This window comes from Tupaia chinensis, unplaced genomic scaffold (genome assembly GCF_000334495.1).
Source record: "Tupaia chinensis unplaced genomic scaffold, TupChi_1.0 Scaffold000361_1, whole genome shotgun sequence".
Lineage (NCBI taxonomy): Eukaryota > Metazoa > Chordata > Mammalia > Scandentia > Tupaiidae > Tupaia > Tupaia belangeri.
In genome coordinates, this window is record NW_006159857.1 from 332483 (window position 1) to 355203 (window position 22721).

Here is a 22721-nt window from a genome sequence, read left to right on the forward strand (position 1 = left end):
TAAAAAGAGACAATGGGCTTGCTATAAACATGCCATCTCCCATTCAAGAAAGGCCAGCCCAGGAACAAGAAGAGGAACAAACGTGGGAATTTTGTTGAAAACTTCCTCCCATGTAATTCCCATGATTCTTTTTTTCCCTTTAAGTTTATTATTCCAGAGAGATAGGCACCCCAACAGTGTTCTCATACCACAGCCTGGCAGTTCAGCCAGGTCCAGCTCACAGATACTCATGAACCTGGCATATTCGCCTCCCACGGGGTGGGTTTCTACTGTGCCACCCCTCCCCCATTCTTAATGTTTCAAACTGTTTTGAAATGCGACTGGGATGCCATTAGGAACTCGTTAGGTATTCTGACTTGATTCAGATGTGAGGGAGGGGAGAGCTTTGCATATAGAGTGAGGGATTTTCATCAGTATTCACCAGATGAATAATTAGGTCTCCATGAGAGGCTTAGAATTTGAGGCCAAGTCTTTGATTTGATGTCTTCACACTGGGGCAGTAATATCAGAGGCTCTATTACCTCTTAAACACAGGAAATTAAGGGGGAGGCGGGGTTGTTTTGGCTGGAATTTGAACAGCACAGGCAGTTGGCAGCAGCTGCAAAACTAGCTCTTCTCAGCTCCCCACCACCAGCAGTTCTTTCTCAGTTCACTGGGAGAAGGAACAAATAGTGTTGTTTACGACTTTAATGGGCGTGGTCCGTTACTGTTAAATTGATGCTCTGTGATTTGTATAAGCTCCATTATACTTATAAGGCTACTGTGAGGAAACGACTAAGAAAGCACTTTGCGATTACTTTAAAAACCATACAAGTGCAATTTTATTACTAAAATTAAACATGCTGAAGGTTAATCAACTTTTTTTTTTTTTTGCTTCATGATGCATGTGTTGGCCAGAGAGACAGACAGTTTTAGAGAAAGAAAGGAAAAAACATCTTCCATAGGGAATGGTCATGCTGCAATCTGTTCTCTATTCCTTCCTCTGGGATTTTGGGCACTCATGCACATGAGCCCCATGTGTTTTTGAAGCTGGTGGGTCCAGGACTTGAACTGTGTGGTTGGCCATGCAGAATCTGGCTGCCTGAAGGACTAGGCCAGGTAACCAGCCCAATATTCTTTTATTTATCCTGATAGTTTTTAAAATGAAATAGCGATAGAAGTTTTTTCTACTCCTTTGCTTTAGAGCTTTAGAGACAAAGGTCAACTTTTTAAAATAGAGAAAAGTTGCATTCTATTATCAAGCTAAGAACGCGATCATTCTGAGACTTTTGCTCTGATGATATAAGCCTATGAAAATAGCCTAGGAACATAAGTTCTTTTCACCAGTTTACCTCTTAAAATTGGTATGTATTTTTGGAACATTGCTTCCTCAGATAAAAATACAATGTGCAAACACCAGCAAGTAATTTCACCACATTTTCAAAAGGAAATAAACTGTTATCGCCACATCATTTCTAGCAAGTATAGGAAATAATAAGAAGTAACATTGTAACAAGTGCACAGGTTTTGTGCCAGGCACCATGCAAAGTGCTTTATGTGCCAGTTCTTCTCCAGTCCTTACAAAAACCCTAGGAGGTAGGCATCATCACTGTTCTTAATGAAGAAACTCAGGAAGAGAGTGATTAGGTCACTCGCCCGAATTGCTTTAAGTGTGAGTCTGTGACTGAACTCCAGGACACTTGAGGTGCTTACAGGAAAGTAAAACTTCATTGATTTGGATCATAGGCAGAATTTGTGAAAATTCAGACATGAGTTGGCTCAAAGACTTCAGACTACTATAAATTGTTAAGTAACTTAATGCATGCATATTAAAAGGGGCATCTGGTTTATTCTATGTAACAAATCATTAATTAATTATATATTATTTATTATAATTTATAAATTACTACTTAACATCTGAATTGTGTTATCTGTTATGTTTTCAATGAAAGCTGTCATCTTTGCAGTCACTCATTAATACGTTTAATTGAAATAATACAACTGCATTTTTTTTTTATTCCCAAAGAGCACATGTACTTGCCAGAGACAGAAAGGCAGAGAGAGATAAAAGGAGAATGAGAGGTAAAAACCACCCCCTAATGGGGCATGGTCACATCACAATCCCTTCTCCATTCTTCCATCCTGTTGGGATTTCAGGCAAGCACACACACACCTGGTGTGTTTTTCAAGCTGCCAGATCTGGGATTTGAACCGTGGTCAGCCATGTGGGATATGGTTCCTTCAGCCACTAAGCAGGTGGACACCCCAGGATGTGAACCTAGGATCTTCCTATGTGACCTTAGCACCATGGAGTGTTGTGTTACTACTGCACTACTGGGGCTGACTTTTCTTTTTATTTACTTTATTTTGTTAACTTGTGCACTTACTTGAGAGAGCAAGAGTGAGAGAGAGAGAGAAAATGAGAAAGGACCCTCTAGGTGGGAGGGCCATATGCTACAACTTCTTCTCTTCCATTCTACTTTTGGGATTTGGAGCACACATTCACTGATGCCTGGCACGTTTCTCCAAGACACTGAGTCTGGGATTCAAACTGTGTTGTCAGCCACGTAGGATCCAGCTGCCTTAACCACCGTGCCACTGGCCAGTCTAACTATCTATCTATCTAATCTACCAATCACCTATCTATCTTTTTTTTCTTTCTTTTTTTTTTTTTTTTTTTGCTATAGGGTGTGTGCACTTGCCAGAGAGAGAGATAGGAGAGAGAGAAAGTGACAAATCATCCCTGAGGAGAAATGGCCATGCTAAAACCCCTTCTCCTTTATTTTCTTCTTGAGATTTTGGGCATGCGTGCATATGCACCCCAGCAAGGTTTTCAGCAGTCCAGGACTGAACTGCAAAGTTGACCATGTGGGATCTGGCCATAGTAACCACCACATCATTGGTTGGCTCATCTTTTTTTTTTTCTTTAAAATTATTTCTAAAAAAATTAAATTAAATTAAATTTATTTTTTATTATTATTCAATTTGACCAGAGAGAGAGGCAGAGAAGGAGAGTAAGAAGGCAAGCCACTAGGTCTGGGACTCAAATGATAGTTGGCCATGTGGGAATCCAGCACCTTAACCACCACACCATCTGCCAGGCCCCGTCTTTCTTTTTATAGACACATTTTTGCTCACTGCAATCCTTTTGCCTCAGCCTTCAGAGTTGCTGTGACCACAGGCAGGCACCACCACACTTGGCTCTTTCATACAAGATCTATGTTATTCAGCTCAGCCTCAAGCTTGTGGTCCTCCCGCCTTAGCCACCCAAGTTGCTGGGATTACAGGCACATACCACATGGCTTGGCTTTTAGGTTGGACCAGGAATTGAACCTAGGGTTGCCATCTGGACCCAGCCCGTGGAGCACAATATCTTAGTAGCTCATGCCACCACAGCTAGGTTCCTTCCTTTTTTTCTTTTAAACCTTCATTTGTAATTCTTTATTCATCTCTTGATTATTTTTCTGAAGAGACAGTTTTGTCATAGGGCATGTGTGTTCACTGGAGACACAGTGAGAGAGAAAGTGAGACATCAACCTCCGGGGGGATGGGCACATCATAGTCCCTTCTCCACTCTCCTCTTGGGGTTTTGGGCATGCATGTGCACGCGCCCCACGTGAGTTTCAAGCCGCCCTGTCTGAGACTCTAACCGTGGTCAGCTATGTGAGAGTCCAGCAATGTAAACATTATGCCATCTGCTGGTCCCCACAGCTTGCTTTTTTTTTTTTTTTTGGAGAGGTTTTCGCTATAGGGCGCGTGCACTCACCAGACAGACAGAGACATAGAGACAGAAAGCGAGAAATCACCCCCCAGGGGGGATGGTCACACCACAATCCCTTCTCTTCCATTCTCCTCTCGGGATCTTGGGCACACATGCACACGCGCCCGGTGTGAGTTCTAAGCCACCGGGTCCAGGACGCGATCCACAGTCGACTACGTGGGAGTCCAGCGACATAGCCATTACGCCAACTGCTGGTTCCCCCCACGGCTTGCTTTTTGAGACCTTCCCTTCCCTTGTGTTCTCTGGTGCTACATAGTCTGATTGATTTCATTCTCTGTCATTTTGTTGCATTGTCCTCATTATGGCCACGCCCAACAACTCAGCCTAAGACACTTGTGCTCTGCCATATTCCCTCTCTTAAAGGCTTTGTCTATTTCAACCCCTTCAAAACCACTGCCTTCAGCTGTGCATCTCTAATGACCTCTATCAGGATGCTCCAGGGCCACCTTGGATGCAACATGCCTCCAGTGCAGTTGCTGTGACCACATCTTGATTGCTTTTGAGATGCCCTTCCTTCTTTCACTGGCATCAGTAGTTCCACGGTCACTCAGGTGCAGCAATGGGAAGTCATCCTGGATTCCTCATTCTTGCTGTCTTTTCAGATTAAGCTAGTCACAGGCTAAGTACTCTCCTCTTTCATAACCACTGTTTTGTCTACTCCTTTCATTCCACCTTTATTGCCGCCCCTCAAGGAGGTGCTTCTCCTCCTTAGCCTTGACTACTTGGAGCAGTCTTTGCCTTTTCTATCTTTTCTCCCTGCCTCCATCTCTCTCCCCACGGTGATCTCAAACTAACCTTCCCAAAACAGAACCAGCAGCAGTGGGGCAAGTGGTAGGGTGCAGCTGTGTGAGGCTGGGGCAGTATGGGAAGCCTGGGTTTGATTCCTTGACCAATCAGAATAGGCTGGGTGTGTGGCATGAACCTGTAATCCTGGCGAACTCAGCAGCTAGGGCAGGCAGATATCAATAGTGTGACCTTGTCAAGATAAATCTCTCTCTCTTCCCCTCCTCTTCCCATGTGTTTTTCCTAAAACAATTCTTTGCTCCTACCACCACTTGCTCAAAAAAGCCTTCTCAGCTAACTATTCTCCACAGAATTGAGTATTAACTCTTTAGCCAAGTCAGAACCTTCTAGACTCCATTTATTTATAGACTTATTTTCTGCTTCTCACCTACAAAACCTCTTATAGCTTACCATTCCATCCATTAGCCCATAAGCATACCTCAACTTCTTAATCTTTCTCTGCTTATCTGAGCCCACTTTTTTCTATAACGGTCTGTTTAAGTCCTAACTGAGGTTCCAATGATCCTTTTAAAAATTAATTTCTCATTTTTTTGACTCTTCTGGTAGCACAACATTTCCTTCATGTGTACCCTGTAGTGTAATTTTTAAAAAAAGTTATGTATTTAATTTTTGCTATTATTATTATTTAAATTTGTTATAGGGCACATGTACATGTGCAAGAGAGAAAGAAAAGGGAGAATGCAAGCCACCAGGTTGGGGGCTTGAACTGTGGTCTGCCATGTGGGAGTTCAGTGCCTTAACCACCATGCCCCCTGATGGACTCTGTATTGCAATTTTTCATTTGTTTATTAGTTCATCTCTTCAGTAAAAATGTGAAGACCATGGGTCAGGTGGCACTGTGCTAGACATGCCCAAAGATGGATAAGATACAGTTCCTAACTTTAAGAAGTTCATGATCTTGTTCATTTTGGCCAAGTATTAACAGAATATAACATACTGGAGGGCAGAAACTGTTTCATTCCTCTTTGTATTTCCCAAACTAACCAGAATCTCTTACAGAACATATCCATAGCATATATGTGTGTGTGTGTGTGTGTGTGTGTGTGTGTGTGTATATATATATATATATATATAGTTAGTAGTGATGGTAAAAGACAAAAAGAGCTTCTTGTCCTTATTTATTTATTTATTTTTTGAAGAGGCTTTTGCTATAGGGTGTGTACACTCACCGGAAAGACAGAGAGAGACAAAGAGACAGAAAGTGAGAAATCACCCCCCAGGGGAATGGCCACACCGCAATCCCTTCTCCTCCATTCTCCTCTTGGGATCTTGGGCACACACACACACACACATGCCCTTAAACATGAGTTTAAGCCACTGTGTCCGGAACTCAAACTGTGGCCGACTGCATGGGAGTCCAGCGACGTAGCCATTATGCCATCTGCTGGTCCCAAGAGCTTCTTGTTCTAAAATACTAAAGTGAGCTGGAGGATAACAAAATTTTACTTGATGTAAGACTAGTAAAAATTAAAACAAAGATGGTACGTCCATCTTTTTGTGAAGTTTTTAGTATTGTAGAGACTTTTTACTTCTAAAGCAATAGTTTTAATGAATATAAACACTTTAAAATCCTTAAGATTATTATGATTCAGATTATTTTCTGAATCACTTGCAAAATTAATTTAAATTTTCATTAAGAATGTGATAATGACACTCATCTATGCACACTTCATGTATTCTCATAAACACACATGTATGGATATACTGTAAGAAATATCTAGACAGGGCCAGCAGGTGATGTGGAGATTAATGTGGATGACTTAACTGCCACATGGCTGACTGCACAGTTTGTGTCGTGGACCCAGTGGCTTAAAAAATATGCTGGGTGTGTATGCACGTGTGCTTAAAATCCCAAAATGAGAATGGAGAAGGAATTGTATCATGGTCATTTCCCCTGTGGGGTGATTTCTCACTCTCTCTCGTGAGCACACATGCCCTAAAACAACTGAAAAAAGAAATCTGTAGACAACTTCAAATTTTCACCGATAAGCAGGAGTCAAAAGCTGTTAATGAACTGTTACCTTATCATAATATGGTGAAGGAGATCTTTACTATACAATAATTTAGAAAACATATCACAAAAATTGTACTAAAGCCTCATTAATGCAGTTGGAAGCCTTGGTATAAAGCTCCAAAAAATTTCAGTCTACACAGTTGAGATTTTTCAGTTTCTTGAAAGAAGGGGTTTTATTTTTAATTTCTTCTGTAGTCCCTAAAATACCTAAGTGTAGTGTGTATACAGGATTTACTCAGAATGCGTGTTGAATTATGGCTGCACAAATGAATAATTTTATGAGTAGGATGTGAAAATTGTGTATGAACTTTGAAGTGAACATATAATTAATTATCATGTACCAGAGGGGTAGTGCAGGAATTACTTTAATGACCTCAACAATTTGGTCCAAAAGTATCCTGCAGGGTCAGCAGGTGGTGTAGTGGTTAAGTCACTGGATCCCACATGGCTGACTTGGAGCTTCAAGTTCTGGATCCAGTGGCTTGGAAAACATGCTGGGCACATGTGTGTGCATGACCAAAATCCCAAGAAGAGAATGGAGAAGGGACTGCGGCATGGCCATCATCCCAGGGGGTGATTTCTCATTTTCCCTCTCTGTCCCTCTCTGTCTCTCTGGAGAACACACCCACTCTATGGGGTGGGGGGGGGAATTCCTGCAGAAGTTGGGTTTAAAGGAGGAAAGAGACCCAGTCTGCCCCTAGCTGCAGAGAATGTTCTCTTGAGAGGGGTAATACCAGGTGATTTATATCAAGGGCTTAGTAAGTGCCATATATGTTTCCACATAGATAATCTTGTGTTTATTTTATCTGATCATTAAAACAGCTCTATGATATAAGAAGCATTAGAACCCCCATTTTACAAATGAGGAAATTGAGACACAGTAAAATTTACAGACTTGCCACAGTGAGTGAAAGAGTCTAGATTCAGGATCTGGTAACTATGACTCAAGAGCCTTATATGCACAATGGTTTCTATTATTTCTCCTGTGGAGATGTAAATAGTGACAAAAAAGACCAAAAAGAAAAAGGAACATGTCAGAAAGGGAAGGAGAGAGGGCGAGAAGAGAGGAGAGAGGCTTGGAGGTGCAAGTTTTGTTCTAGGTAGAACTTTGAAGATGAAGGCAGAGAGGAAAAGGTAACAAGTGAATTTATTAATATTAAAGGAGATAATTTTGAAACACTCAGCTTTGAGATAAAAATAACATTTTATTCTCTTAAAGTAAATATATCATCGTGCAAACTCATGTAATGTTATTATTATTATTTTTATTATTTTAACTTATTTTATGGGCTAGGACCAGTTGGTGGTGTGGTGGTTGAGGCGGTGGATTTCCATATGGCCGACTCTGCGGTGTGAGTCCCATTCTCCTCTCGGGATCTTGGGCACACACGCACACGCGCCTGGTGTGAGTGTAAGCCGCTGGGTCGGGGACTTGAACCACGGTTGACTATGTGGGAGTCCAGCGACATAGCCATTACGCTCACTGCTGGTTCCCCTGGCGTGATTTTTAAACTGCCATGTTTAGGACTCAACCTGCATTCAGCCATGTGGGAGTCCAGCTTTGCAACTGCTACACTATCTGCTGGCCCCAACCCAGCATGATTTTTTTTTTCTTTTAAGAGGTTTCTGCCTTAGGAAGTGTGTGCTCACCAGAGGGAGACAGACACAGTGAGAGGGAAAGTGATAAATCACTCACTAGTAGGGATGGCCATGCTGCAATCCCTTCTATTCCTTTCTCCTTCCGAGGTCTTGAGCATGCATGTACATGTGGCTGGTGTGATTTTCTTTCTTTCTTTCTTTTTAAATTTAATTTTATTTATTATCATAATTTTTTTATATTACATTTAATCACATTTATCTTTATAGTGTATTACGTTTCCCTTTCCAGCATGATCATCATGCATATCAATCAAGACAAAGACACTGCTATCCACATCATCATCATCAAATAGCTTTACATAATTTTTTTGAGATTATTATTATTATTTATTCTCATTAGTTTTTAAACATTCAATCACCATATATGCTGGTGTGATCTTCAAGCCACTGGATTTGGGACTTGAACTGCAGCTGGCTACCTGGGAGTCTGGTGATGTAACTACTATGCCATCTGCTGGTCTCAATCTTGTATGACTTTTTTTAGAGGTTTTTGCTATAGGGCGCATGCGCTCACCAGACAGACAGAGAGAGACATTAGAGACAGAAAGCGAGATATCATCCCCCAGGGGGAATGGCCACGCCGCAATCCCTTCTCCTCCGTTCTCCTGTTGGGATCTTGGGCATGCACGCACATGTGCCCGGGGTGAGTTTTAAGCCACTGGGTCTGGGACGCGAACTGTGGTCAACTACATGGAAGTCCAGTGACATAGCCATTACGCTAACTGCTGGTCCCCAATCTAGCATGACTTTTTAAAAAAAATTATTTATTTAATTTTATTCATTCATTTATTTTAATTTGACCAGACACACACACACACACACACACACACACACACACACACACAGGCATGACTTTTAAGCTGAATCCAGGATGCCAACTGTGCAGTGGGTCATGTGGGTTTACCTCTTCCAAACACCTAGAGTGGATGGTAGAAACTATTCATTTTACAGAGAGAGGGGCTTCTGATAACAGCAAAACTAAAATGACACAAAAAAATTTGTTAAGAGGTTGCATGTACTAGCTGGAGAGAGATGGTGGAGAGGGGCAAGAAAGCAGCTCCTCATGGGTGGTGTTCCTCCTCCATTCTTCTCCAATCCCTTCTCCTCCATTTCTCCCTCCTTTTGGTATTTGGGCACTCACACATGTGCCTGGTATGTTTCTCAAGCCACCGGGTCTGGGACTTGAATCACCCAATTGGTCATTTGGGATCCAGCTGTTCCAACCACCATGCCATGACCTGGCTCGACTTTTTTATTTTTATCTTTTTTTTTTTTTTTGGAGAGATTTTCACTGTAGGGCGCGTGCGCTCGCCAGACAGACAGAGAGAGACATAGAGACAGAAAGCGAGAAATCACCCCCCAGGGGGGATGGTCACGCCGCAATCCCTTCTCCTCCATTCTCCTCTCGGGATCTTGGGCACGCACGCACACACGCCCGGCGTGAGTTTTAAGCCACCGGGTCCAGGACACGAACCGCAGTCAACTACGTGGGAGTCCAGCGACATAGCCATTACGCTAACTGCTGGTTCCCTATTTTTATCTTTTTTAAGAGAGAGATATTTTGGGACCAGCAGATAGTATAGTGGTTATATCACTGGATTCCCACATGGCCAGCTGTGGTTTGAGTCCTGGACCTGGTGGCTTCAAAATCATGCTGGGTATATATGCATGTGTGCCCAAGATCTCGGGAGAGTAGAGAAGGGATTGCGGCATGGCCACCCCCCTGGGAGATGATTTCTTGCTTTCCCTCTCTCTGGTGAGTGCATAGACCCTATAGCAAAAATCTCTCTCTAAAAAAATAAAAGGAGAGAGAGAGAGATTTCAGGAGGGAAGATGGTGTGGTGGTTGAGGCGCTAGATTTTATATGGCTGACCGTTGTTCAAGTCCTGTATAGGCAGCCCCCAAAATCACAACAGATAAGTAGTATATAAATAAATAAATTTAAAACTTTTTTAAGAGAGATTTTTGTGACAGGGTCTCTCCATGTTGCGGCCCCAGTTTCTTTGCAAGGACTGCAGGCACATGCAAGTTGAAGTGTGCCTGGCCTGTTGAAGTTGGGCCTAGAACTGAGCCTGGACCTCCCTTGAAGCCCCAGCCACCACACAGTGTTGCCCTCCCACTTGTGCCACTGTGACTGGGTCCCAAAATGATGTCTGAATCAAGCTATAGACCTTACTAATTTTAGGACGACTGCATTTATACCAATTTGAGACGTTAACATTGTTAGAAGGAAATGAATCAGGATAACTTTTTTTTTTTTTTTTTTGAGAGGTTTTTCACTATAGGGCACGTTGCGCTCGCCAGACAGACAGAGACAAACAGAGACAGAAAGCAAGAAATCACCCCCCAGGAGGGATGGTCACGCCACAATCCCTTCTCCTCCATTCTCCTCTCGGGATCTTGGGCACGCACGCACACGTGCCCGGCGTGAGTTTTAAGCCAGCGGGTCTGGGACGCAAACTGCGGTCAACTACGTGGGAGTCCAGCGACATAGCCATTACGCTAACTGCTGGTTCCCACTTTTTAAGTTACTTTAACCCTATGATTCTATGGCAGATTGAGTAGCAAATCTTAAAGTGCAGATAAAAATGTCTCTGTCCTAAATTTTACGCATAGACAAGGTTTCGCAGTGAAGGAGAGTATGTCTGTGGCCTATAGATTTATAGAAACTAGTCCTAAAAGATAATTCACAAGAAAAATTAATGAAGTAAACATTGTACCATGTTTCACTTTCTCAAATGATGATTTTTGAAGATGTACAGAAGAAAATTCTTGAAATTTTTTGGTTATTTCTCTGATTATCACTATTATCTTAATTTATCTCAAATTTTCATAATTAAAAAGAAAATTAGGAATACTAACTCTTTTCCTTTTGGTCATAGTCTTAGGTAAAATGAAAAAGTGAACATAGTAAAAATGTATTTTCAGTTTTTTTGGGTAAGTTCTCGGAAGGGAGTTTGTTTGCTGGCCAGCTCAATTTTTGACAAAGAAAAATGGGCCGCTCTTGCACAAAGATGCACTGTTTCCAGAGCAAACCGAAAAAAAAAAAAGGAGAAGTTTTAAGTTGAAAAAAGTTAAGAGAATATCCATCATGATAATTTAGTTAGTAAGTATAAAGTTCCATGAACTAATAATACGTGTGGCTTCTGAGGATAAAAAATAAGATTTTGCCAAAGAACTTGAAATACTAATATCTGAACATTTAATAGTAAGCCAGGCACTCTACATTTCACTTTTACTATCCCATAATTAAAGATACAGAGTTTCTAAAAAGCTATTTTGTCCATGCAGCTGTACAGTCCTCTGAAGTTTTCAGAAGAAACGAGGCAAAGTATTTGTGAAGTTAAGCTGCCTTGGTTCCTTCCACAGAGCTGCCATCTGGGCTTGTTTATTTGTGTTTCCAACTTTCTGGAACAGAGAGTTTCTCTGTTAGGGACAGGGCACTGAGCAAAGGAAGTGTCTTCCAGAAGACTACTCCTTTTCTTTCTTTCTTTCTTTTTCTTTTAAACTATATTTTAAAACTTTAAGTTTAGCTTGGTCAAAAATATTAATAAGCACAATCACAAAATTTAACACAGCTGGGAGCCTCAGAACTGTCTTAGCAAACAATCTTCCTCAATGTGATACAAACAATTTTCCTACATGTTACCTCCTTGTGCTTTTCAGCCCTTTTTCAAAACACAAACTTGTCATTTTTCATGAATCCTTCTACAAATATGCATTTAATTTAAAAATGGAAGAAGTATTTCTAAGCAGTTTTCCTAATTTTATAAAGTACATATGAGTCACGTTACAAAAACATGAAGTAAACAGGACACTACAAAACCCTTTCAAAATATAATTAAGAAACAAAGGTTACTTTTAGATTGATTATACAATCTGATTATGAAGAACGATTTAAAAATTCGTAAGTCAACACTCAAAAATTAATATTCTCTTATCTTTGAAACATTCAACAAATAAGCTAGAAGAAAAAGTACCTTGTAAAGTAAAATCCAGCAATATATATTCATAAGCAAATTCTGTCTTTGTTTCCACTTGCGGTCTCTTCAGAGTAGAAAATATTTTTCCAGGGCTGCTATCATCAGGGTCTTCTAGCTTTCTAAGTCCGCACCCCATGGCAAAATCTGCAAGGAATTAAATTGCAGGAAAGGGGAGGGAGACTGGCAAATTCTGTTGTTTAAGCTGCAAAAAGAAAGTTACAGACTTACTGCTTTGATTTTGTTTTCAGCTAAAATGTAGGCACCCAAAAAGAAAATATTTGAGTCCAAAGAAAGGAGCTGGAGACTTGTTCCTATCCATTTTTCTGTAAAGTCACTGCACCCATGGTTAAGCTACAGCTCCGGAGGCGAGGCTTGGTCTTAGAGAAATACGCAAGCTGCTACAACTTAGCGGAGAATTTCCATGCCACGTCAATTTACAGCCAGCCCCCTACCAGAGTTCTGTCGCTCAGGGCACCACAGTGCTTTGTCTGTCCCTGCTGGCTGGATGTTAAAAAAGGTGTCCAAAACGGAAATAAAAAGGCAAAAGTGCAACTCAGATGTTATTATCTGAAAGTTGAGGTTATATTCAGACACAGGGGCATAAAATTCTTGTTCTGTTTTCTCTTTCCTCTGTCCTGCGCCCACCCTCCTTCCTCCCTGCTACTACCAAGAAAGCAAAAGGAGAGAGAGAGGAGGAATGAAAAAAAAAAAAAAATGGATTCTCAACATGGTTGGAAACAAAAATAATTTCCAGAAAGGAAGTCAACTTTATGAGGAAACTGTGGAGTCCAAAGGAGAAAAGTAAAGTGGAAAAAAAATACTACTTTAGCCTTAAGGTAACGTTTTAAAAGAGTTCTTTACATATAGTGTCTTTTTGCTGTAAAAAAATCATATGCTGACTAAAACAGCCAAGTATAAAAATTTTATATTAAAATATTTTCATAAAAGATTACATTTCAAGGAGAGACTGTTAATGTGGTTAATTAATTTCTCTAACATCTTCAGGTAGTTTAAATCACTGCTATATAAAGGCTTATGATAGTAACTAATTCAATACTTCTACAGATCTCAAAATATCCTTAATTAAAAACAAACAAAATACTGACAACCTGATGCATTTGCTCTTATAAATTTCCATTTACCTGAGTTAAGAACAGTTTTTAATGGATCAGTTGCAATGAGTCAGAAAGTGTGGTATATTAATCAAAATGGGGAGCCTGGAATTAGACTGCCTGGGTTCAAATGCTGCTTCTAAGGGCCACTAAAGATGTGATCTTTGGTGAGTTACTTGACCTCCTTAAGTTTCAATTTCCTCTCCTGTAAAATGGAGTTAATTATAGTACTTACTTCATGGGCTTGTTATGAAGGCTGAAAGAGAATCTTATCTCCCATCTCTCCTATCTCTCCTATCAGGACTTGATTCCTGGCTAATAGCACAAAGTGCATTTGTTAATGTGTGTACAATATAAAACAGGATTGGGAGTAGTAATAGGAAGGAAGTGATTCTGCAACCACTCCTATTATTTACAAAATATAACCCTGATCACATCTGAAATTCTAGAAAACAAAAGCCCGAAAAGGTTTTTCAATCACATTGAAGAGTACATAGGGAAACTCTCAAAAGGGAGATGGACTATTTAGTTTGTAGATCACTATCACCATTTGTCTCTTCCTTCTGCCTACTTTGTCTTTAAATGTTTTCTCAGAAGTTTTTTTGTTTTGTTTTGTTTTCTTTTAATTTGTCAAGCACCCTGGAGGGGGATGGCCATGCCACAATCTCTTCTCCTCCATTCTCCTCTTGGGATTTTGGGCGCACATGCACATGCCCAGTGTGTTTTTTGAGCTGCTGGCTCTGGAACTTGCACTGCACAGTTGACCATGTGAGATCCAGCTGCCTTAAACACCATGCCACTGCTGGCCTATCTCAGAAGTATTTTTAACAGAGGAAAACTTCATAGTTTTCCTGCTCAAGGATGAGTGTGGTTGGCGGTAATTTCTGGGTAAATTTGGCTAAGACAGCAGACTCTGACCCACTGTGACTCATTTGATTATTTGCAGTGTTTTGTTGCCGATTATTTTTCATGTCCTCTTTTGTATGATAGGCTGTGAGTTCCTGTAAGGGAGCAATGGAATATATTTATTTTTATTTTGAAATTATGACCTATGATTTGCAAATAATCATTGTGCATTTTTGTCAGGTATGTACATTGTACATTTTTTTTTCACAGTATGGTTTTTTTTTTTTTTTTGGAGAGGTTTTTGCTATAGGGCATGTGCGCTTGCCAGACAGACAGAGAGAGACAGAGAGACAGGAAGCAAGAAATCACCCCCAGGGGGGATGGCCATGCTGCAATCCCTTCTCTTCCATTTCCTCTTGGGATCTTGGGCACACATGCACATGCACCCAGCGTGAGTTTAAGCCACCGGGTCTGGGACTCGAACTACGGTCAACTACATGGGAGTTCAGTGACATAGCTATTATGCGAACAGCTAGTCCCACACAGTATGGTTTTTCAAAGCATATATATAGTATGTAATAATCAAATCAAAACTATAGACTTATCCATTGTCTTAAACATTGAACATTACGAATGTTGTGCACATTCCATAATACTTCTACTAGTTTCTTTCTTTCTTTCCTTCTTTCTTTCTTTCTTTCTTTCTTTCTTTCTTTCTTTCTTTCTTTCTTTCTTTCTTTTTAAACCGATGTATATACTGAACTGTCAGCTGTGGTATAAATCTCCATAATCTATTCTACTTGTTTACATGCATTCTTGGGTTTGTTACTCATTTCTCTCAAACTCTCCCTCTTCTTGTGGAGCTGCTGGCATCTATTTCTATGTTATTGAGTACTGTAGTTTTCACCACAGAGTGTGAACAGTTGGTATATGTTAAGTGGGGATATACAGCATTTGACATTCATAGCCTGGCTAATTTCACTTAGCATTATATCAACTATTGGTCATGACATGTTTTTGCATACAATACATAAATAAATACGCTATGACTTTCTCGATGACCTAATAGTTCATCCACTTTGTGTCAAACATCAAGATTTTGTTGTTTTTTAGAGCTGAGTTGTATTGCATAGTGTCTTTGTGCCATATTTGCTTAACTCATTCATTTGTTATTGGCACCTAGGTCAATTTCAGATCCTAGCAATAATGCTGCATACATGGTTGTGCAAATGTCTCTCCCACTGGGTGATTTTCTGTCCTATGTACCGAGAAGTGGGAATATTGGGTTACACCGTAGTTCTATTTTTAGGTTTTTGAGGAACTGCCATACTATTTTCCATAATGACTGTACTAATTTACATTCCCACCAGCAGTGCTGGAGAATTCTCTTCAGAAATGGATCACTAGTATCTACTGCAGTACCAGGAAGATTATTTGTTTGTTTGTTTCCTCTATGAATGAGAGAAACAGAGAAGAGAGACAGAGAGACATTGACAGAGAGATACACATAACACCCCCAACAGTCTTAATGTCACAATCCACTCTAGTTTCTGTCAGCCCTGGATCATGGGCAAGTGTGTACCTGGCATACTAAGGGAGGTCTCTGGATCTGAATTAGGAATCTTCTTATGTGGATTGCCTCTCAGAGCTTTGTGTTTTACCACTGCGCCACCATGTGGCCCCAGTTATTTCTTAATCATTCTATTTACTAAGGGCCTACTATATAACAGGCACTGAACTAGATGCTGGGTACATAAGATGACTACATACAGCTTCTGCCCTAAAGAGACTTGGGATTAATGAGGAATACAGACTTACAGATAATTTCAATATGATTTGGAAGCTGCTGATAGAAGTGTGGATAAGATGTTGTAGAAACCCAAGAAAGGGCCTCAGATGATGATATTGGAGCTGTCTTCAAAGATTAATATGTATAAAACAGGTAAATAAAAGTGGGAGCATGCGTCAGGAGGAGGGAAAAGCAAAACAAAGTCAGAAATCATCAAACAGCATGGCATGTCTGAGGAACATGAAAGAGTTGAGAATTACTGGAATGTAAGCACTGAGGAAGGTCCGTTCTAAGCTGTAAAGGTTTTGTGTGCCATACAAAAAGAATTTCAACTTTATTTTATAAGCAACAAAGGAAAGTCAAATGATGAAATGGAATAATCAAATGAATTTGAAGCAGACAAGTAACATCAATTTGCATTTTATATTGGTCACTGTGGCTGCTTTGAGGACCATGGTAACTGGAGCAAGAATAGAGGGAGATCAATTAGAAGGCTAATGTTGAAAGCTGGTAACTGAATGAATGAGTGTGGTACATCAAGAGGTCCTTAAAGAACTTATTCTACCCTTAATAAAAGAAACCATAATTTCTTCATCTTTTTTCTTTTTTTAAGAGAGGTTTTGCTATAGGGCACGTTTGCTTGCCAGAAAGACAGAGAGAGAGAGAGACAGAAAGTGAGAAATCATCCCCCAGGGGGGATGGCCATGCTGCAGTCCCTTCTCCTCCATTCTCCTCTTGGGATCTTGGGCACACACGCACATGTGCCTGGTGTGAGTTTAAACTACTGGACCCGGGACTCAAACCGCAGTTGACTACATGGGAGTTCAGTGACATAGCCATTATGCAATCTGCTGGTCCCAAGAAACTATAATTTCTTAAGTTCACAATTGAGGAATCAGGTAATTTCCACTCCAACATAAAGTTTTATTTGATGTGTGTGTGTGGTGTTTTAGATAGTGTCTTACTGTGTCATCATCCTTCTGTCTCAGTTTCCAGAATGACTGGGAATATAAGTACCTGCCACCAAACCCAGAATTTTCCCATTTGGGTCAGCTTTGCAGAGCCTCATATTTGATTGCTGTACCACTGTTTGGTAATTTTTTTTTTTTTTTTTTTTTTTTTAATACCAGTCAATAAATAAGGTCAAAGTTACTTGGTTAAAAAAAAAAAAATACTGTTAGAGAGGTTGAAAAGTGAGAATGCACCCCTGATGAGGTGGCGCAGTTGTACTACAGTCTGTTCTCTTCCACCTCTTCCTCTTTTTAGGGTTTTGGGCATGCATACAAGTGCCCAGCATGATTTTCCAAGTCTCTGGGTCTGGAACTTGAACCACATGGTGGGCCATGTGGGATCTAGCCACCTTAACTGCCAGGCTACAGACTAGTACCCCAATAATTAAAAAAAATTAAAACAAAATTTAGAGAGATTTTTTGCTACAGGGAATGTGCATTCACTGGAGAGACAGAGAGACAGAAGTGAGAAATCACCCCCCAGGAGGATGGCCACATCACCATCCCTTTTCCTCCATTCTCCTCTCAGGATCTTGGGCATGCACACACATGTACCCCGCATGAGTTTTAAGCTGCCAGGTCCAGGACTCAAACCATGGTCGACAACATGGGAATCCAGTGATGTAACCATTACACCATTGGCTGGTGCTCCTCTCCTCCATAATCTTTACAGAAACACCTCCCCCCCCCTTTTTCCTAGAGGGTGCATGCACTTGCCAGAGAGAGACAGAGACAGAAAGGGAGAGGAAAAAGCACTCCCCATGGGAATGGTCACACTGCAATTTCTTCTCCATCTCTCTCCTTTAGGGATTTTGTGCATGCATATGCATGCACCTTATGTAGTTTCCCAAGTGGGTAGGTCTGGGACTTGAACTGTGCAGTTGGCGATGTGAGATCCAGTGGCCTTAGCCACAAGGCACAGAACCAGCCCTATAGAAACAATTTGATTAAAGAATGTTTCTGCCTTTTAATTTTCTCCTTAAGAATAATTTGCATTTCTTCAATAATATATTTCTCCATTTGGAGAAAATATTCAATTTTATGATCTTCCTAGTTTTCAAATAAATTAATAAAATAAAATAAATTAATAAACTTAATTATCTGATTGAAATGTACATTAAGGGAACCAGCAGTTAGTGTAATGGCTATGTCACTGGACTCCCACGTAGTCGACCGTGGTTCGCGTCCCAGACCTGGTGGCTTAAAACTCACACCGGGCGCGTGTGCATGCATGCCCAAGATCCCGAGAAGAGAATGGAGGAGAAGAGATTGTGGTGTGACCATCCCCCCTGGGGGATGATTTCTCGCTTTCTGTCTCTAATGTCTCTCTCTGTCTGTCTGGCGAGCGCATGTGCCCTATAGCAAAAATCTCCCCCCCCCAAAAAAAAAGAAATGTACATTAAAACACATTATCAACAGAGTAAAAATTAATAAACTTAATTAAAAATATTATTTATCTATTTAATTTTATTTGTTATTATTATTTTTTAATTTGGTCAGAAAGAAAGGGAAAGTGAGAAAGCAAGCCTCCTAGGTCTGGGACTTGAACTGCATTCAACCATGTGGGAGTCTAGCACCTTAATCACCATGCTACCTGCTGGCCCAATAAGCTTAATTTTTAAAGAGAAGTTTGTTTGTAGCTAACTTGAACAGAAAGTAAAGAGAATGCCTATGTATCGTATTTCCATATATGCACAGCCTCTCTGACAATCAACATCCTTCACTGGAGTGGGGCATTTGTTACAATGGATGAGCCTTCATTGCCATATCATTATCACCTAAGATCTATAGTAAGACAAAAAGAGAGAGAGAGCGACAGACAGGTATTCTCAACAGGGACTTGTCGCCATCCTTTTCCCAGCCTTACAACCAGCTAGGATTATGGGTGTACTTGTGGGTGCTCAATGTCTTCAGGACAGATTTGGGGTGCAAATCCAGAACCTTGGATTGGCCTCCAGCATTGCATATGCCACTGGGGCTGTCTTTTCTTTTAAAATACAGTGTCTTTCCAGGTGGTGATTCTTCTGCCTTAGCCTTCTAGTTGGGCATACAGGCATGTAACCCCACTCCCAACTCTCTTTGTTTTTAGACAGGATCTTGCTATGGTATCCAGGCCAGTCTGGTTCTTGCGATCCTCTTGCCCCAGTCTCCAGAAGTCTCTGGGACTGCAGGTGCACACTACAACACCAGCCTTTATGCTGGACTGGGAATTGAGCCTGGACTTCCTGGGTGGTCCCAGCCTGTAGAGCACAGCACCTTAGGTGTGTGTGCCACTGCAGCTGGGCCAACATTCTATGAGTTTTGACAAATGTATAATGGCATGTATCCATTATAAATATTTGCATATATTACTCATTTGTATGTATTTTTCAGAGTAGTTTCACTGCCCTTAAAAATCACTCTCTTAGTCCTTGTTTAAGTCTAATATCCTTATAATTGTTACAAAAGGGTAAGATATGATTCTCAGTTCTCTTCTACCCTTATATCTATCCCAACCACATTTGTTTCCGTAGAGTGTCTTGTACCAATGTTTCCCCGGGCTTGTCAAATATTGAGTTTTTTTTTTTTTTTTTTTTTTTTAAAGAGGTTTTTGCTTCAAAGTGCATGCACTCACTGGAGAGAGAGATGCAGTGAGATGGAGAGTGAGAAATCACTCCCCCCTGGGGGTGGATGGCCAATTGTAATTCTTATCCCCCATTCTCTTGGGTAGGCATGCATGCACATGCACCTGGCATGATTTTTGAGCCACTGGGTCTCGGACTTGAACTGTGGTCAGCCATGTGGGAATCCAGCAATGTAACTGGTATGCAATCTACTGGCCCCTACTGAGTTCTTACAATAACAAGAATAGATTTTGGGGACATAATGTCTTTTTAAAAAATAATTATTTTATTTTATTTATTATCATCATTATTATTTAATTTGACCAGACACACACACACACACACACACACACACACACAGAGAGAGAGAGAGAGAGAGAGAGAGAGAGAGAGAGAGAGAGGAGAGGGGAAGCAAGCCTCCAGGTCTGGGAGTCAAACCATGGTTGGCCACGTAGGAGTCCAACACCTTAACCACCATGCCACTTGCTGGCTTCTAGGGACAAAGCATCTTTTAATATTGGCCACTTTCTCCATATTGAATTTTATTTGTTTGCTGCCAGTGGTAGATTTCAGGGACAGCTGGCTTTCAGTTCTGTATTATAGCTGGTGTTTCCCCAAGCACAGGCTCATATGTAACTAGATATGATGAAGACGTATCATTAATTCTTGTCTATACTCTAGTGTAGACTTACTTAGGCCTTGAATACATTAATGAACCTTAAGAAAATGTTCCCCATAACTGTTAGCATAGCATTCTGATAGTCACTAGGCAAGTCTGGAGTATCTGAATTCTCCAAAGTCTTAAAGCTTCTAAGATATAAGTATGTATCATCCCACCCATTTCCTATAGAAAAAAAGCTTTTGTATAATACTAAGTTTTAGATCCAATCTATTTTGTGTGATGTTGCCTAAATAAGTTAATTCAACAATAATTCAACTATCTATGGGTTGCCTACTACATGGATATGTAAAGCACTACACAGACACAAAGTTAACAAAGGCACATTTTTTTCTCCAGAATTTACAAGCTAGCCAACAAACGTTGAGTTTGTTTGTTTATTTATTTAATTATATTTCTTCTTCTTCAATTTCACCAAAGAGAGAGAGAGAGTAAGAAAGCAAGCCACCAGGTCTGGGATTCAAACTAGGGTCAGCCATGTGGGAGTCCAGTGATGCAAACACTATGCCATCTGCTGGCTCCTAAACATTGAGTTTTAACTACTTAGTATACTGTTAATTAGGTAATATAAACTTACCAAGAAATTAATGACTTACTGAAAACACCACTTTTTTTTCAATTCTTTTATTTATAATTTTAAATTTATTTATTTACATTCATTCACTGTACATCATTATAGTATATAAAAATGAGATTTTTTTTCCATCCAGAATACACTCTTTATTGGCTCAATCAAGAATATTATCATACAGGACCAGCAGTTAGCATAATGGCTTTGTTGCTGAACTCCCATGTAGTCGACCACGGTTTGAGCTCCAGACTCGGTGGCTTAAATTCACGCTGGGCGTGTGTGCATGTGTGCCCAAGATCCTGAGAGGAGAATGGAGGAGAAGGGACTGAGGTGTGGTCATCCCCCCTGGGGGGTGATTTCTCGCTTTCTGTCTCTCTGTCTCTTTCTGTCTTTCTGGCAAGCACATGCGCCCTATAGTAAAAACCTCTACAAAAAAAAAAAAAAAAGAATATTACCATACATGTTATCATCAACAAATAATTTTCCATTTTTTGTTTCTTATATATTTTGCTTCCTCCTACTCCCCACTGCCCCGATTCCCTATCTCTCACCTCTGCCATTTCTCACCATTAGATACACTGTCTCTGGTATCTTCAGTTGCTTTCTATGCTCCCCTCCCTTTTTCACATTTTATTGATTCACTAAAGATCTTAATTAATCTAAATACTTTCAATAGCAAGCACAGCTGATATATACATATCCAGGAACACATATCTGATTTTAAAAATTATTATCATAATATTGTTTATATTACACTGGATCACATGTAACTTTACAGTGTATTCCATTTCTTTTTCTAGAAGGAATACCATTCATATCAGTCAATACAAAGACATTAAAATCCCCATCACCATCATCCAATAGTTTTCACTTTTTTCCAGATTATTATTATTATCCCAATTATTTTTTTAAACATTCAATTACTATTTATCATTTTGCTTGTAAAGAGAATTTATCCAACATGAAATACTTCTCAGACCTGTCCAGTTGAGAATACTCTATACGTCATCAACACGTAATAAACCATATCTGAATCCCACTAATGTCATGCCTCTCTATTTGTTCTCTTGCTATCCTTCTCCATACTCTTCTATTCTTCCGCCCTGTTCCACACTGTCTTATCATCACTATTTTCACTGTTTTTATGCCCTCCAATATTTCTATCTCTACCATAAAGTGTGGATAGTCGGTATATATTAAGTAGATATATAAAATATCTCTAGTTCATATCCTGGCTTACTTCACTCAACAATAGATCCTCCATATCTGACCACTTTGTATCAAATGCCAGGGTCTTGTTTTTTATGACTGAGTAGTATTCCATAGAGTATATGTGCCACACTTTTTCAATCCATTCATCAGTTTGTGGGCATTTGGGTTGGTTCCATGTCTTAGCGATCATAAATAAAGCTGTGATAAACATTGATGTGCATGTGCTTTTTCAACTGCGCATCCTTCTGTCCTTTGGGTAGACACCCAGAAGTGGGATTGCTGGATCAAATGGTAGTTCTACTTGTAGATCTTTGAGGAACCACCATATTGTTCTTTACAGTGGCTGAACCAGTTTATATTCCCACCAACAGTGTAGGAGAGTTCCCTTTTCACCGCATCCCTGCTAACACTTAACACTTTTTATATTTTTATTCTTTGCTATTCTGACAGGGGTTAGGTGGTATCATATTGTGGTTTTAATCTGCATCTCCCTTTTAAAAAAATGTTTAAAATTTATTTATTTTTTTGAGAGGTTTTTTCGCTATAGGGAGCGTGTGCTCACCAGACAGAGAGAGACAAAAAGACAGAAAGCAAGAAATCACCCCCCAGGAGGGATGGCCACGCTGCAATCCCTTCTCCTCCATTCTCCTCTCGGGATCTTGGGCATGCACGCACACAC

General features: G+C 40.3%; 1 protein-coding gene across 2 annotated transcripts in view; it reads right to left on the bottom strand.

Annotated features, from left to right (window-relative positions):
* Positions 1-22721, bottom strand: part of RFTN2 (raftlin family member 2) — a 123906-nt gene that overhangs the window by 81074 nt on the left and 20111 nt on the right. Inside the window, exons 1-2 of one of the 2 annotated variants that reach the window (XM_006152979.2) lie at positions 12449-12885; positions 12218-12364 (exon numbers count right to left, since the gene is read on the bottom strand). In XM_006152979.2, coding sequence (XP_006153041.1) covers positions 12218-12356 — 139 coding nt within the window. In that variant the 5' untranslated portion in view covers positions 12357-12364; positions 12449-12885. Of the gene's footprint in view, positions 1-12217; positions 12365-12448; positions 12886-22721 lie in introns of those variants that run through there. The other variant, XM_006152980.3, reaches the window with a different exon arrangement.